General features: G+C 41.1%; 1 protein-coding gene across 1 annotated transcript in view; it reads right to left on the bottom strand.

The window, feature by feature from the left end:
- Nucleotides 1-18,379, bottom strand: part of LOC117461277 (eukaryotic translation initiation factor 3 subunit H) — an 83,088-nt gene that overhangs the window by 17,131 nt on the left and 47,578 nt on the right. Inside the window, exons 4-5 of the mRNA XM_034103096.2 lie at nucleotides 13,318-13,417; nucleotides 10,103-10,252 (exon numbers count right to left, since the gene is read on the bottom strand). Of these exons, the coding sequence (XP_033958987.1) occupies nucleotides 10,103-10,252; nucleotides 13,318-13,417 (250 nt within the window). The remainder of the gene's footprint in view (nucleotides 1-10,102; nucleotides 10,253-13,317; nucleotides 13,418-18,379) is intronic.

Below are 18,379 nucleotides of genomic sequence, written 5' to 3'. Positions count from 1 at the left end.
AAGGTGCAGCTTTTCGATGAACTGAAATCATCTGTATTTGAACTGTACTGTACTAGTACCTAAGCAGCCAGCTTGACATTAGGACTTGCTTGTCATTGTATTTTCATGTTTTTTTAAAGAAAGATGAACTTGTCCACATTGCTTGCCGAAAGGGCAGATCTGCTGGCACTAGCAATGTCTCCTGCTGTGGAGAACACCCTCTCGCTAGGGACAGAGGTAGCAGACACAGCCAGGTAGCGCTTTGCTAACATGGCAACATAAGGATATTTGCCGTTTGTAATAGCTTTGGCTCGGTCTGATGTTTTTGCGAGTGGTGGAGGCTTAAATGCTAGCGGGAGTTGGGTTTGCACTTCAGTCTTTTGGTACCGGTGATATTCACGTTCAGGTGATGCCTTTTCAAGAGTGTCCAAGTTTGATGTATTGCCAGCCGCGTAACTAATTTTAGTTGAACAATGCCGACAAACAGCTTTGGTTCGGTCCACCTGTCTTTGTCCGTCATCCTTGTACGTAACTGCGAAACCAAAATGTTCCCAAACCGGAGACTTCAATGATGCTGGAGGATTTTCGAGCTCAACTTTATCTGCGTTCGCCATTTCGACAGTTCCTCAAATCACTGACTACATTTGAACGCATCCCTCTGACCAGCTCGTCCAATGAAATGACTTGTTTGCTCTATGACGCGTTGAACACAATGGGAGCAAATTACTCTGAATGCTGCGACGCAGCACCTGAGATTACTTCCAAGAAGTTGTTCACGTTCTCAATTTTTTACGTTTAACATTATATTCGTTCGGTACACTTCGGTACAACACACGTGTACCGAACCGAAGGGCCCGTACCGAATAATTTCGGTACGGGTACGTGTACCGGTACACCCCTACACGATACGATACGATACGATACACGATATTCAGCCAACGATACGATATATATCACGATATTCAGCCAACGATACGATTCGATATAATTCGATACACTTATATCATTTTCTGAAAGATTTTAAAGGGACAGTGGGATTTTGGTGACATCTTGTGAGTGTTCCATTGACTTGGATTGAATTAATTCAACTGAAAACTGAAAGCATCAATTATACAATATATGGCTCTGACAGAGAGTCTCCAGCTTGCAAATGCTGGACAAAATGAATCAAAATATGTGGTGAGAAAATTAGTTTCATTTATTGAAACAGTGGAAACTGTAGCTGTAAAGTGCATCATCACAATGGAGAATTAAAAGGTGCAGCAGGTGGCGGAACACGGGGGATTTGAATGGGACTTGTTAGAAATTAAAATCAATGTTTTGATGGCATAAAGTACCATAAACATACCGTCAGTTTAAATGCTGCTTTATACTGAAAAACCAGAAGTTGTTGTGCACAACCAGTTGTTGAGCTTTTATTCTGAAAATCCTTCATCTCCGGTTAGCATTTAGCATGTGGCTAATATACAATTTCCTATAGAGGTGAATTTAGTAGCGATATGACACGGAGTGTTGCACACCGAAACCTACTGATTTCAACACTACAACTATAGACGTCGAGATATTATTATTGCTGAATATTAAATGAAGGTACAGTTTATTTGAATACGTTTGTTTACAGACGTGGGTAGCAAAGACAACATTCGGAACTACCGGAAATGATACCAGCCGTGAGGTATTTTTGGAGTATTGATTACAGCGTTTAAAATGTATTAAATGAAAAGTCATGAAAGAGATAAGGAGGAGAAAAGGCGTGTTTAGTTATATATTTAATGTGCAATGTCTGAATCCTCTGTAATGCGCAACAACGAACATTGGAGACGTGGAGGGCCGATCCCCAGCAGCGCCAACCGCCAACCGGCTCAGCAGAGGATATTTAACAGCTGGAAAGGTGGAGCTCGCTCTCTTCCCTTCGCTCACGAGAGCCAGAACACAGCTGTTTTTCTGACTAAATCATCTTCTGCTTGTAACATTACCGCGCTTTTTATTAATTAAAGTATACATTTGAACATTCTCAGAGACTCAATTAGTCTCCTTTTTAAAGCTTCTCTCCTGGACGCGAGTATAACGAACACAGTTATCAGACTTAATGTTTCGATACCCGCGGCTGAGATATCGATACTTTCTCGGAAAACTAAATATCGATATATATCGCAAGATCGATTAAATTGCACAGCCCTAGGGACTACGCAGTGGGCGCTTTCTAATGCATATAAGATAGCTCTGTGACCTGACATAAATACAGGTTGCTTTCTAACATCGTAAATATTAAGGCATTTACAGGCTGTTTATGGGAAAATAGCTCCATAAATGAATGTACTTTCATACAATCCATCACCACCATCAACATCATCATCTGTGGTAAGAACAACCCTGTTTTCTGGAGTGAAACTACATTCACTCAGCCTTAGACGTGGATGACAATGACAAATGGGGCTGCAGATTGGAAAATGAGACAAAAAGGAAAAACATTAAATAAAACCCATTATCGTTGTCTTTTTTGAATGGGTGGAAATGAGAAGAAAAGGGCGGGGCTGTCAGCAGACGATGGGGAGAGACGAGAAACGGACGCTACAATCCAAAGTGTGGACCGAGCTGCGCAGCAATCTGACAACTTCAGGAAACAATTTCATTTTACCAGACATCCCATTGGCAGTCATGCAGGGAAACCTATGGGGAGGGCCTCACTGCTTCTGCCCCATTCAGGGTCATAGCAAAAGCTGTGTTTCAACTTCAGAGTAGTCATTTGGAAAATAGAATAATATGCAAGAAAAGTGAAATATTCTCCTTCAGTCTGGTTGACACATTCTAATAAATGACTGCCTGGGGTGAGGCACATGTGTTCATAGGCGCTGTGTTCATTAAGATCATGTCTTACTTGCGTTACAGGACACATGAGAAAAAATCACAACAACTCCTGAGGTGCTAAACTGCAGTGCATAAGTCAGCATGTGTTTTTGCACGCCAACAGTGTGTAAATCAGCACTTCGAGTCGTTATTGTGCTAATGTCTCACACCTGCCCCTGGGAAGCTTCACAGCTGTTGCTCCAATTGAAGCGGTTCATCTCCATAAATGATTGCTGATAAATTCTCCTGAGACTGAAAGCCTCCGAGATCATAATGCGAGACTTTAAGTGCCAGGCTGCGAGTTGATACATTGGGGTTGGTATTTGTTCATATTGTGCTCATTAGTGATGGAAGACAAAAGTTAGATGGCAAGTATTGTTATTGGAGACATTTCTGAATAAATATATCTTGACATTTAGATGTGGCATTTACTGTACCAAGTTTTGGGCTGGATATCCCAATCAAACATCCGATACTACCTCAAGGGTACACCCATTAGTTCAGAACCAGAATATTTCTATGGACTGGCTTTTTGTTGTTTATGGATTAGATCCATGCAACAACTACTGGAGTTTGTTTTATAGCCCTAAGATGCACAACACAAGCTACAGTTCTCAGTTAACATTTCAATGACTGGCAGGTTAAACATTTGAAGATGTCCTGATGGTGTGTCCCTCAACAATTAGCTTTAAAGGATAAAGCTGGTGTTATCTGTAATGTTTTCATTGTCATCCACAAAAAAACAAACCCAGCAAATAATTAATTCTATATACCAACAACTATCGTCTGCGGCTCATAAATCGTACACCATAGATTTACATTATCCTCTAAAAACGATTTCAATCACACCATAAAGTTGCACAGAGTGACATATTCCTTCATTACAGAAAACATGGCCAGTATAGTTTATGCTGTTCCGCTTGTTGTATTTTCTCCAGAGTACTCCAGTTTATGACATCGCAGATCCACCCGATCTGACGCCAACTTCATTAGTGTTGTCGGCTGCATATTCAACATTGTGGAAATGATCCGAATCTGACCCTCACATAGTACACAAACGGTCTTTTCTGCAACTAATGATAAATGGTAAAGCAAGCTAACAAAGCGAGGTGAACAGCGTGAGCATTTGTTTCCCATCGGTCAAAAATGCGGTCTATAGTTTTGTAGCGGCCAGCATCATAAAGAAATAAAACATGTAAACTGCTAGTGACGTTTCCGAATAAACTAAAGAGACCATGTTTATTATAATGGAGGAATTTTTCTCCCGATGCAATAATATGACTCGGTTATGGTGTTTAATAGGTTTTTTAAGATAATTACACAGAAGCTTGAGCTTTGGATACAATACTATTCCTGTTCAGTAATTTACGTTATGGGATTTACTTTTTGGGTGGGAGTCTTGAGATAATAATATAAAGATAAAACTCAAACCAGCCCTCCTAAGCAGTGCTTGAAAATGGCACTAAAAGCATGTATGGAGGATAAACATAAGCCAAGACACATCGATAGATCTCTTATTCCTTCCATCAATCTGGCACACTTAAGAACAGTGCACAAGACAAATGCCCATGAGAGCCCTAATGTCAAATCAATTTTAATTTAGAACTAGCTTTAACTCATGTCTGTGAAAGCGCCCTGCAGGTTTAAAGAGATTCCATGACATTGTCTTAAAGCTTGTAAGACACTTTAAGGAAGTCATTATTCTTTAGTAGATATGCGTGTACAGTACAATAGTTCCTGTGTGCAAATGAATCAAATTGAGGTGACACTTCGCTTAAGGTTGAGTGATATTGGGTGATGTTATTGCTATCAATATCCTGTTTTCCTGGACTTTATGGTATAGTGATTTGGCAGAGGTCTGTTAACGAAGTTTATGAGAGTATTTCCTCCATTATGCAGGCAGTCTCATAAAAATAGACAATGCTGTAATGTAAGAGTGGAATGAAACAAGAATCACAAAGTGAGCAAATAAGTCCAGAGATTGAAAAGATTCCTGCCATTCTGATCTTTAAATGGTGACTTCAAGTGCAGTATAAGAATATGAATTTGCATGAGAAACAATAATGAGTATCCAAAGCAGTTACATCTGTCGGATAACCTACATGTTCACTGCTTGATTCGAAAATGTGCAGGGAGATGAACGTTTTTTTTTAAAGGAGGACAGATGTTGATGAACCCAGTCAGTGCTGGACGAGACCATGCAAAAACATGTTGTAAATGTGAGACAGGAGATAAAACAGATGGAAATAGTTGACCTAAAGAGCAAAAGTACTTGCATTATCTCCTAAAGCAGGCATACTCAAAGTCCGGACTCCGGTCCAGATCCGGACCGAACCACAACTGTCTCTGGACTCTGAGCAAATTATACTTTTCATATGTATTATCTGTATTATCTGTGTTATCTGAGAGACATCGCCATAACGCAACGAGTAAAAATGATCCGCTATGTCCATAGACTGCAAACAGCGCTCTGCATGTCCTGTTCCACTGTCTATGTGTGTCTGTCAACGCATTGGTCCAATCACATTCAGCATCCCGTCAGCGTTTTTCCCCCCCAAACAATCTGTGAATCAGAGGCACAGTAGGGCGGGTCTTCGCGGAATGCGGGTGGGAAAAATGTGTGTTTCGTCTCTTTCAACCTGTCTGAGTCAGAGCGAGAGTTAACAGCTCATCTAGTTCCATCTGTACTGTAGCTAGTAGCCTAGTTTCACCTACCGGGGTGGCAACTGACACCCTAAAAATAGGCCTTGCCACCCCAGCTGCCACCCCAGTTGGCAGCTTTGTTTTGAAAGAAAAGTTGTGGCTCATCGGACATTTATGAGAGAAAGTCTCTAATGTCCGAGTGCAAGTGAATGCAGCACAAGATGCACATCTTGTAACCCCTCCCCCGGTCCTGGCGCGAGCGTGGACATATGATTGGCGGCGATTTCATTTGAACGGGACGGCGCAAAACGAGAAGCATTCGGACCCAAGCACTGAAGGAATGAGGTATTTGCGGTCTACACTGACAGAGAAGAGACTGTCAGTTTGGCTGTACTCAGCATTGAATCAAAACGCACTAAAGCTGTTGATCTTAATACGTTTGTGAGGCGTTTTGCTGAACAAAATGGTAATCGCCGCATTCAGCTGTAATAGACATGTTAACTTGATGCTCTGCTCACGGATGAGCATACAAAACTGTTAAGATGATGACCTTACGTGTGTAAATATATCTTTCCTGAGAAAGTCAAATAAGACGGTGTGTAAAACTACACTGCCCAGCCAAAAAAAAGTAACCACTTTTATTTAACTAGGCCAGTAGTTAAGGACATTCCACTGGATAATAACTGAAGTATAAAAGAATGCATGACTGAAGTGATGGAGACCATGTTGAAGGCAAACAAAAAGAGGAAATAACAGGTCAAATCAAGCAAATCCCTCTATCAGATTCCACAGCAACCAGAAGAACATAAATACTGGCTGGTGATTTGATTAATCAGCTTTGTGATGGAATAAAAAATGCACAGTGCATTTTCTTAGCTGTGGATGAGTCCACTGACACCACTGACAATGTTCAGTTGCTGGTGTTTGTGAGTTGTTATGATGAGGCAAAGGGGGAGTTTGTTGAAGATGTGTTGGGCCTGACGAACCTCAGTGGACACACAAGGGGGCAAGACATTTATAGAGCAATAATGGGAATGCTGAATGAAAAATAGTGCAGCTGCCTTTATTCATAACTGCAGCTCTTACACTGCGACTCTGTGGGGTCAAGCACAGACACAATAACAATAATAAGAATCTTGTTGCAATTGTTTAAAAGTTTGAATGACCGTAATAAACGGACCTTTGTCTTATTGAAACATTTATTTTGGACCTTTAAGATTTGTATTCGAGTACCCCTGTCCTAAAGCCTCTTTAACCTGTTAAGCACCGAGCCTGTTTTTCAGGTCTCAGGCTCGAAAAAAGGTCATTCCCAGAACAAATGACCATATCTTCCCTTCTAAAAAGGGTTAAATTAATAATATTTTTTCTCAAAGCAAGGTTACACCTGTGAGTTGGATGTAGAAGTGTCAGAATCAATATAGATGTTTTTATTTTAAAGTAAATTCAGATTGAACACGGTAAACAATTTTTTTAATTATTGTGTCCGTCCAGAAAAAAAAAATTACTTTGTCAAAACCACCCTTGAATGATGGGATGGTAGACTAAAAGCTTTAGGAATCCTAGAACATATCATAAGTACCCTGTATCAAGATTGATGCAAAACAAGTGAAATTTGACCTTTTTAGAGAGATTTAGCATAAAAAACCCCACTTCTGGGGTCATTTGGGTGGATTTTCCATATCTCTGGCCCCCTTTGGTCGATTTTTCTAATTGACATCTCTTTCTAACCGTCAGAGCCAATGGAATCGAGGGGAACTCCCACATACTCCTTATTTGGTAATGTGTGTGTGTGTGAGACTGCCGCATAGCCAAGACCGGAAGCTGCGATAACTCTGGTGGCTACCATTAGCAGCTAACTTTTACTCTCCGATTTTTACATAAAAATGGAATTATGGATTATAAATAAATAAAATTATTACCCAGAAACATTATCAACCTATGGATTAAAAGATTCAGCCGCGTTGTTTTTTGTTTTAATGCCATTGAACAAGTCTTTTGATCAGATTGACCGCTACGTTGAGACGATCTCCCGTAAAAGCTTCGTAAAGGTACGTGTTGTGATGTCTGTGTTTGCTTCCCCTGTCAAGAGTTCGGATCACTCCGTGATGATATATATACCTAAATAATCTGTGGAACCTCAGCTTTAATCGGATATCTTGTATGTGCAGCTACGATAAGTAATAAGGGTATCTTTTATCTTGAGTTCTGTGCCAAAGTGCGTTAGCATTTTTCGCTCAGGGGTCATTTAGATGCTTCTTATGAGACTTGTGTTTTGTTTTGGTAAAAATGGTTTGTATCGTTAGTTAGCTGAGATTATTCCCGTTAATCTGGTATAACACATTAATAGGTTGTTAAATATTAAGATCCCCTGAAACGTGTCGTGAAAAAAAAACTTGGGGAACTTGGGGCTTAACAGGTTAAACTCTATTCTTGTTATTTTTAACAACTTTTTTCTTACTGTCATAGTATTTTATATCTGTTTTTCATTTAGTCTCTAATGTCTCATTAATAACTATAATGATCATATCAAGGTGTGCCTTAACCTCCTCACTGAGCTGAGGTTATTTGAGCCTCTCAGGAGAGAGCTCTCTTCCACCTGGTTGTAGAAAAGCTCTTTAAATTCGTTAGCATAGCTAGCTAACCAGATGCTAATAACAACAGATCGCCACTGTGCTTACAACTAAAGACACAGCCACGCAAACACTGCGGCATGTGTACGGCTCCTTATGGGTACTGCAATATTTGAAGGGCTGGAGCGGCGTTCCGTTGCTCTCCGTCAGCACTCCTTTCAGACGAGACATAATTACGTGAAGACACGCTACGCTCGTGTTGTGTTGTGTTCAAGGAACCTGTCCTCGATTGTTCTTCTTTTTTTAAGTGAGAAGTTGTCCGTCCGTCCGACTGACTGACTGACTGACGGATGGACCCCCCCCCCTAAACGAAAACTCTTCGGTTCTCCACGAATTACACAAGTCACCAAATCAGCGTTAAAAAAGCGGGAGGCGCCGAAAAGCGACTAATTTGCATCACTGTGTACAGAGAGATACATAAAATATAAAATCACACAGCTCAGCTCACAAAACATAAAATATATGAATACATTTAAAATGAACGATACAAACACAAAACAAACCAGAATAAACGTAACAATTTCAAATTTATTTATTTTTAAAAAAACATCAAGATTAAGAAGGTCCACAGCAACGACAACATGAAACACCCTTTAATTTACTGCAACGACATGTCGGGAAACCCCCTCAAGGGGGCCCCATGCATAGTGCGCCGAAACTGCTTCTTAATTTCAGTTTCGTTGCTCCACTCCGGGGGTGGGGGGGGGGGGGACTTTACTGGCATTGATCCGGACCATTGACCTTGTATAAAATTCACAAGTGGATCTTTAACAAAAAAGTTTGAGTACCCCTGCGCTAGAGCCAATAGAATCGAGGGGAAGTTCCACATACACAAACAGGTTACCAAATAAGGAGTGAGAGTGATGCTTATCCAGAATACCCAAAACAGGAAGCTGTCATACACTTTGGTAGCTATCAATAGCAGCTAATATGAAAACTCAGTTTTTGACATAAAAATTGAATTATGGATTATCAGTAATTTTTTCAAAGTGACAGACACATTGGATTAACCCAGTGGTTCTCAAACTTTTTCTGTCAGGCCCCCCCCCCCATGGGAGAAAAAAAAAGTCGGGCCCCCCCAACACAAGTCAGGCTCAGTGGCGGCACCAGAGATTTCTTTTGGGGGTGCTGTGGGATAGCTTGACGTTTCATAGAGGGTGCTCAAACATTTAGGGTTTCCCATTAATGTCCCGGGCGCTACAGAGGAATTTTCTACTGCAACACTCCCCACACGCATATACACAGTGTTCCCGCAACTGTTACAATGAAGGCTCGATAATCAGCTCACGGCATATAGGTGTAAGCAGGGGTCAAGTGCTATTTTTATAGGTGGTGTGTGGACCTTATATAAGGGGGTCTGGGGGCAAGTTAAATGCATCAATCTGGTGCACTTTGAGAGATTATTACTATTATATGGCTCTGCCCTGTACTACAGCAAAAGTATTCTGCGTAGGGACTTCCTGCAACAACACCACGCCGTTATCAAAGATGTTCTATTGAGAAGAGTTTTCAAAACCGAGTTTTCAAAACCGTGGCTACTGAAATCAATCTTACTAACTGCTGTCTGTGCAATTTACTCCACGCGAGTTGGCAGACTTTATTTTGCTTACTTTAACATCATTTTTCATGGTGGGGCTAAGCCATTTCTTGGTATGGGTGTAGCCTACCCCAGCCATACCCTGGCGCTGCCACTGGTGGCACGTATGGGGCGGGCCATTCTAACGCAATTAATTCCAAAAATTAATTACCGCCGTTAACGCGATAATTTTGACAGCACTAATTTATACCTAGAGTTCTGTGCTAAGTGTGGTAGCATTTTTTCGCTCAGGGCTCATTTAGAAGCTTCTTGTGAGACTTGTGTTTAGTTTCGGTAAAAATGGTTCGTAATGGTTTCTTCCCGTTAAATGAGTATGACACATTCATAGTTTATTAAATGTTAAGAAGCCCTGAGACACAGTTTTGTGAAAAACAGGTTGAAAGGCATTAGTGAGCTCATATCTTACCTGCTTGAGAGGTTGAGCAGTTCGTGCTTGTCTGCAACCGTGGACTTGTCCTCCAGATCCCACATAAGCACGTTGATGAGGTGGGAGTTTTTGATGATAATGGGCACCTCCTCGAACATGTGCTCGAAGCCAATGTTAGCCTTCTTTAAGCTGGAGAGTGAAGGACAGGACAGACAGAGGCAGAAGAAGAGAGCTTATGTTACAATGTGCCACTACCAGATAGTTTTTCATCATTACTTACATTAAATTCAAAATTAGTTACATGAAATGTGGATATACCAAAAAGAGATGTCCAGTATAGTGTTGCAAAGTACTTGGAATAATACAATCAAATCAAATATGTGCAGTATTGTTATGGAAGTGGAGGAGGAGTGAATATTTGGAGGGTTGTGGAGAACAGGCAATACTTAAATGAAATAGCTAAAAACAAGATATTGTTTGCATAGTGTGCATTAGTGTAATGCATACAGTCTGTATGGTGGCTGAAGGCAAGTGTCAGTCCCGGCCTTATTAATGAGGTCGGTAGCAGAGAGGAATAAAGTGTTCAGGTGCGGAGAGGGATTGGTCCTGATGGAGCGCAGCCTCCTGCCAGAGCTCCATCAGGAACAAAACCTTTCGACACCTGAGCCATTTTGAAAATGTTTTAGGAAAACAGAGTGGATGGGGTTCAGGGTTGTTTTATGTCTGGTTTTAATGCAACTCCATGCTTTAAACATCTGCTTGGTTGAGGGAAGAGATTTCCTCGGGTCTGCTTTGACATGGCTCTCTATTTTCATTTGTTTTTCTACACGCGCTGACAAGAAAGGTTGCAAATTGAGTATTGTACCTATACCACTTGTCTTTTACATCTCAATAAATTGCACCTCAGCCAAATAAAAGCAAAATGAATAGTAATGTTATGCATGCTGCATTTTGATTTCGACAAATGGTGTGATGCGATGGGATGTTCACATTGCACACCCCAAGCAATGTTCGACTAAGTAGCCTAAATGAGTTTTTTATGGGCACCGTTGATAAGTGTGCAAAGCAACGACAGATTTGTAACCACCTCTTCTTGTTCCTCGGTAGCTAAAAGCTGCATCTCTTTCTTTCTCTGACATGGGCCTGTTAACACAAAATGGACCTTCAAACTTTGCTTAATGTCTCACATAAATCCGATTGCATTGAATGCCTGCCTGTCACTAGTGCATGAACAACAAACTAATGTCTGTATACGTCTAATATTGGCTTATTAGGGACGTCTTGCTTGTTTTGGGATCAATAAAATCACTGCATTAATCTACCAGAAACAGGAGTGTGTATATTGTTGTGATTGTCTGTGTGGTAAAGAGCGGTGTGGAGGATCATCTGATTCCGATATGGTCATTTTAAAAAAAAAAGTGTTTCGTTTTCCAAGTAGAGTATCAGCTCCGGCAAACATTGTTAAAAGGAGACTGCGGCAGCAAAAGTGGAATATTCTGCCCTCAGGCCTGGAGAGCGTAGAACAAAAATTAGTATGGATAGCAGCAATCTATAAGGTAAATCCATAATGTTATAAATACTGTTTGTTATACATATCGGCACAATTATCCATCTGCAGGGCTTTAGAATATTTCCTGTAAATTATGACCTTTGCAAATGCCTGCAGAGCGATACAAAAAAGTGCCAATGAGGAAATTCAGGCCATTCCAGGCAGGACAAATTGGTCAAACCTACTGGACTTTGGCGCACTTAATGCCACGCTCTTTCCAAGTTGGGCCCCACTGGACAAAGCCAAAGGTTGACTACACTGTCGGACTAATTTGATGCTTCATATTGTGTGCTGAAGTGGAGGGCTGTTGACCAATGCCTCCATAGCCCAGCAGACTTGGAGGGCAGTTCAAAGGGATGGTTCTATTCAGCACTCATCCATGCCTGCCTTTCATTTCAAAAAGGAGCACAATATATGCAAGCTTATGTAACATCAAATACACCAACATGAAAGAGACTTCTTTTTACATACACTGTAGTGGTGGAGGAAATGAAACGCTTTTGAAGTTTTGCATCTCGGAGTGAAAAAAACATGGAAACATTATTGATATTCAGATTTCGAGTCTGTTCAGAAAATAATAGGATCGAGACAAAATTGTTGCTATGAGCGATATTGTCCTTTCCTGCCCTGCTCTGCCCCCTCTCAACAGTGGGCTTATTGGGAACTCTGATAGCTACAGATTGGAGTTGTAATAAATCATATGAACTAAAGAAAAGCCGCAAAAATGAGTAGGTTCCCGACTCTGGGCCAAACACACTGGGTCAATAGAGAAAGAGTTGCAGGTAATAGAGACACACAGGTGGGGAAATAGAATAAATAGGATTGAGAAATGAAATGCTGCGGTTAAATTGTCCCTTTTTCACTGCAAATCTACTCGCTTTTAGTGAATTGTAAAATGTATATCTCGATTATTATTTTTTTTAAATGGAGTTTTACTTGCATTTGCCAGTGCGTGTATATGCATGCGCGAGTTTGTGCATTTGGAGTATCGTGAACCGCCGTGGAAAATGGTCCGCTCATTACATTCATTTTTAGCTGCAATTTAAAAGCAATTACGATAAGCCTCGGGGTAAAAAAAAAAATGGGTAAACACGGTACATTTGTTTGACGTGCAAGGGCGAACTGATAAATCATCATCATCATCAGCGTCAATCTACAACTGCTACTAAGTGCCTCCCCTGTGGATGCACAAGCCTATATTTGGATTAATTGATAAGCAGAATCAAAAGAGCGAAAAAGGCAAAACATTTTAATTTTATATTCTGTAAGCAATGTGAAGCCAAGTGTTTAAATGAACTAGTGCCATTCAACATGCGCCTGTCTTCTTGAGCTTTCTTAAGAACTGCTCATAAAAACAAATGTACATCTCGCTTTGTTAAGTCTAAAGCAGAACACCTACCAGTTGCGTCCCCTTTCAATGCTATATGGTAATTTGGAGGGGCAAAAGCTAACACAAACATTTTATGGCCTCAATTAAGTCAAAGCATTACTACTTTGAGGGGGAAAAAGTGGCATTGCTAATACTTCATTGTATGATTTTGCTACAATAGAACATTTCCCTTTCTTTATCTGGACAGACATACAGAGACCATTTTGGTTACAAGCACAAATAAAAACAGATTTATTGTGAAGATGTAATGTTCTTTGTGCATGTGATTGTGCATTTCATCCATGGTATCTGTGTGTTTCTCCAAAAGTTACTCACGCCTCGGGTGTGAAATCCTTCTCTTTGCAGATCTCCATGAGTTTGGGGGTCAGCCTGTAGGCCTTGAGGGACAGGGAGCCTTGTGCCGTCTTAATGGGGTCTAAAATGAAAAGAGAGAGTGATTACCGTACTTTTCGGACTATAAGCCGCGACTTTTCCCCCCATTTTTCTTGTACAGCTAACGGCCACTAGGGAACCTCCTAAATCAGTGCTTCTCAAAGTGTGGTCCGCGGACCACTGGTGGTCCGTGAGCGCCGCCTAGTGGTCCGTGAGTATATTGCTAACATTTCACATTTGAAATTAATTAATCAATTTAAGTTTTCCGCACTCTCGCGGGAATATCTCCGCAATGGAGCGAGCTTAAGTTTCACTTTCGATTGCATGATATAGCCCAGATAAACACCTTCATCTATATGTGTGGAGTTAGGTGGTCCGCGAGTGTTTTTTTATTGGTTAAGTAGTCCTTGGTATGAAAAAGTTTGAGAAACACGGTCCTAAATCTATGGATTTTACAGGTAAAATTAACCACCTTTAACACTATGGGCTCTATGACCGGTCCGCGCCCTCCACCTTTAAGCGGCGGGCTCCAGCAGGAAAAGCGGGAGGCCGGAAAAGAGTGAGACAGGTAGTAAAAGTGGAACCGAGACACAGAATGAGAGCAAGACAGACGGACAATTTAGCTGCTACGGCTTATATGCAGGTGCGCTTTATAGTCCGAAAAGTACGGTAATACAAATGGTTAAACTGTTCAACAAATCTGATTTCCTCCTTAGGTTAACGAATCAAATAAAACAAAAGTGGTTTCCTAGGTTGTCATTTCAAACCCATGCTTTTATTAGCTTAAATCTTATTTTGACATCAGCTAAAACACTTCATTTATTCAATATTTGTATACACGTTTCAAAGTATAGAATTAATGTTTATCCAGTTTCTCATTTAAGATTCCTGAAGTATGGCTATATCTATAATAATATTTATTATCATTTGAACAATGACAAATATTCTCATGAATATTAAACACAACAACCTCTGAACATTACAAATATTCGCCTCAATTCAATCTGGAACCTCTCTCATACAATACAAATGGTGTGTGTGTGTGTGTGTGTGTGTGTGTGTGTGTGTGTGTGTGTGTGTGTGTGTGTGTGTGTGTGTGTGTGTGTGTGTGTGTGTGTGTGTGTGTGTGTGTGTGTGTGTGTGTGTGTGTGTGTGTGTGTGTGTGTGTGTGTGTGTGTGTGTGTGTGTGTGTGTGTGTGTGTGTGTGTGTGATGGATCGTTGGAGCTACGTGCAACTCAAGGCATATGCTCGAACGGGAGCTGCCTGGACGCTGCAATCATGTTGCGCACTATCCGTGCTGATTGTGCTGACTTTTCGTACAATGTCCCGCTGTCTGACTGCCTGCATAAAGTCAAGTGCTCGGCGCAGTTGTGGCGAAATGTCGCTCCTCTGTTTTCATTTAAACAGCTCCTTATATCCGTTAGCGCAGCTAGCTAGCACCAGATGCTAACAACAACAATGCACGTAAGGTCTCTCTCTCCCTCGGGCCACACATACACACACCCTCCCGGTCCTCCCAATAGCCAGTCGGTGCCTGCCGGTGAGCGTGGAAGTGTGGTCTGCCACAAGCGGTCGGCAGGAGCGGGGCTGTCAGCATCAGCTTGTAGATGGTATTTTAAACTCGATGCGCTCTGAAACTACGGGGGGGCCGAGAAAAAAAAAATACACATGCGTTAATCGCGTTAAAATAATTAGTGGCGTTAAACATTTTTTGCGTAAACGCGTTATTAACGCGTTAACTTGACAGCCCTAATCTTTATCAATGTATTTTCCAGTGATATAGTTCACTAATGGCGCATTTCCATTGCAGGGCCTCGCTCGGCTCAGTACGGTATAGTTAGGCCTTGTTAGGACTTGTTGGGACTGGCTCACTTTATGCTGAGTTTCCATTACAGTTTAGTAGCTGGGGCAGTAACTATAGTAACGCAGTGTAGGCGGAGCCGTGACGTCATCTTCAATGCGAACTACAGAAAAACAACATCAGCCGTTAGCTGTTAGCACTCAAACTCACAGCTCCTCATATCTGTTCAGAAACTAGACAAAAGTTAAACAAGTACAAACCACAGACTGTCTGTGTCATGGCCAATACAGTCGCTGGTTTATTTATGTCTGTTTAGGACGTTGTTGTGAGTGTGGACGGTCAGAGCATATACTGCGTTAGCTTAGCCGATCTCCATTCAGAAAACACGCATTTTAAAAAAAGTTTTTCGTCTGCCGTCTGTCTGCAGACTTGTCAAAGCATTAATTCATGGTTTTTACTAACCGGTATCAGTATGTTGTTACTTCGGCATCATTTTTGAAACGTGTATTACAATTAAATCACGGTCAAATATGTTCATATTGTTGTAGTTGTAGCCCCCTTGCCAGCGATTCTCTCTCTAGTTTAGCATACTCAGCTCGACTCAGCCTGGTTGTTGGCCCGGAAGGATTCTCAGCCAGAGTAGAAGCGGCTGAAGATTCTGCTCTCCCCGACTGGAGTCTGCTCTTCTAGCGGCATCTCGCGAGCGGCGTGTTGGAGACTCTGAATTAAATTATCAAGTCACCTCAAGTCAGAAGGCTCAAGTCCAAGACAAGTCATTGGTGTTCAAGTCCAAGTCGAGTCGCAAGTGTTTTGTGATTTTGTCAAGTCGAGTCCAAAGTCATCAAATTGGCGGACACACCTCAGCCGCTAGCCGGTACTACACCAAGTGGAAACGCAACCAAAAACGGGCCGGGCACGATACGCTTAAACCGCGCTGTAGTGGAAATGCGCCATAAGAACCACATTTCACAAGATGTATCCATTTGCTCAACACGTTTATAAAACAAAGTGATATAATCAGAGGACTGATTTAAAATTGAACAAATCAAAAATGCAAATCTAGTTTATTTTTGTCACCTAAAACATGAAAGCATTTTTATTTTACACATCTCATGTGTCAAGTTACTATTTACAAACGAAGAAAGAAGTCTGATCAATCTGAGCATCACTATTGTCGTGAGTGGAAACAACAAGATGAAGGCAGCAGGGGAGCTACCATTAAAAAACAAATCAGGGAAGATGCATTGCTTTGCTCCCTGCTGGGACTCCTGCCTGTTTCTAAAATGTAGGGACGTGCCGACTGCCATCCACTGTAGGTAATTCGCTGGCTATGGATAAGTACCTCAAACAACCCCACTTAAAAAGACTGAACCATCTCTATCTCTATCTCCATTCAATCCTTAATAGGAATGAAAAACACTCATGTATGTCTGTACAAGCTTACCATTTTGAGTAGTAAGGAGGCGAGTGGAGAACTAGTAGTAAGTCTTTTGCAAAATTGCATTTGTACAGCAGGCTTTCTGTTATATTAAATCAATTCAACAAACTGGAAAGCCTAGCTAAAGTAACATTTTAAAAAAACAGAACATATATCTAGATAGGCCCTGAGGAATGGCTAAGTTGTCCAATTCTATTACACTTGCTAAAGAGAAAGAGGGAAAGTGGTTATTTTGGCTCATACAGGCCAGGCACAACGCCGCCAACCTACAGTCCATCAGAAATGTTTGTGTGACTTATTCCCTCTCAACAGCCAACTGTGACAAGTGATTTGCCTTTGGCAGAGCCACTCCCAAAAGAGATACAGCAAATCTTCATGCAGGCCAATTTTTACTGAGACTAGTTGCGGCCACATTTGAATAAGACAACTCTTTCATTTCCATAGGAAGCTTGGTAAATAAATCAAAACACAGCTCCTTGGATCCACTTGAATATGTAGAATTTAACTCAGGAAATGCCTAACTCTACCATGTGTGTCTTTGCACGGATGCTTTCGCTTGATCAATATGAAGTAAACTGCATGGAGAGTATGAACAGGGTTTGTTTAAGTTTTGTCTTCATTTTGTAAATTCCAAACCAAGAAAGTCAATAAAACCGCACATGAAACTTCAGCTGAACTGAGCACATTTTGAATTGCCAAGGATCTATTTAGGCTGTACTTGCTGGTTTCCAAAATTCAATTCATACATAAACAAATACATATCTTCAAAACTCTTAAAGTGCTAAGCTTTATTGTAGATGTTCTCTATGCTTGTCCATTTAAACCAATTCTACTGTACACTTCTTGCAGGAAAAATGATTGTTGTGGAAAACATGTTAACCAATTGTTGTAGCAACCCACTCCAATTTGAGGCTGTCATTGGGAGGAAGCTAATAACTCGCCAGTTGGCCACCTGATTGATTCATCCATCGGCATGAAATGACTTGTAAGCTAATGACGAAGACAAGAAAAAAGAAATCAATTGTCTTTCCCTTTGACTTTACACAGAGAGAATGTCAATTCCTTTGAGGCGCTTTGATCCATTAAGCGTTGCATTATTGACTGACATTACCAGGAACCCTCATTTAGAATAGGAAAGGGTTGTCTGAATGTCTGCCTGACCAGCTGCCTGGCAGGACTTGATCAGAGGGGTTCAAGTGTCAGCTGGTTAAAATTAATCTTTGCCTGTCATGGATCTGTACAATCTGAACATGACAACCCTGAAGAGATTTTGGAGAAAAAGAACAGGGCCGGGGGGACTTCCTTGACACTCACCGGCACTGAAACATTGATGAAATTCAAAGCTGTTTTCATAATTTTTTTTAAATGGCAATTCCAGTTGCTGCCTCACTCTTGACTTTGAGTGAGTGGATAAACACTGAGCTGTTTTAATGAAAGACTGATCTCAGGTCAGTGAGCTTGTAAGACGCTTTGTGTCACCCTGGATGTACTTCACACTTATTTTTCGGCTCATAAACCTTAAAGAGGTAAGCTCAGCACATTATGAAGTGTGCAATACGGGCAGAAATTACTATCTTGGAGCACCGTGGTAGCCAAATTGTGTGTGGCATGGCATTTTATTTTAGCTTTGGAACCTTTGTTGCAAGAAGTTACCACCCCGCCCCCCTTTCAATACTATCATGACTGATCTGCCAGTTGTCCAATGTCTACATTCCAATATGTCTTCAGCTTAAAAACATTCTGTAATGCCAAAGTTGTTTCAGCA

The sequence above is a fragment of the Pseudochaenichthys georgianus genome, chromosome 16 (assembly GCF_902827115.2).
Source record: "Pseudochaenichthys georgianus chromosome 16, fPseGeo1.2, whole genome shotgun sequence".
Taxonomy (NCBI): domain Eukaryota; kingdom Metazoa; phylum Chordata; class Actinopteri; order Perciformes; family Channichthyidae; genus Pseudochaenichthys; species Pseudochaenichthys georgianus.
This window is presented reverse-complemented; position numbering and strand designations above follow the sequence as displayed.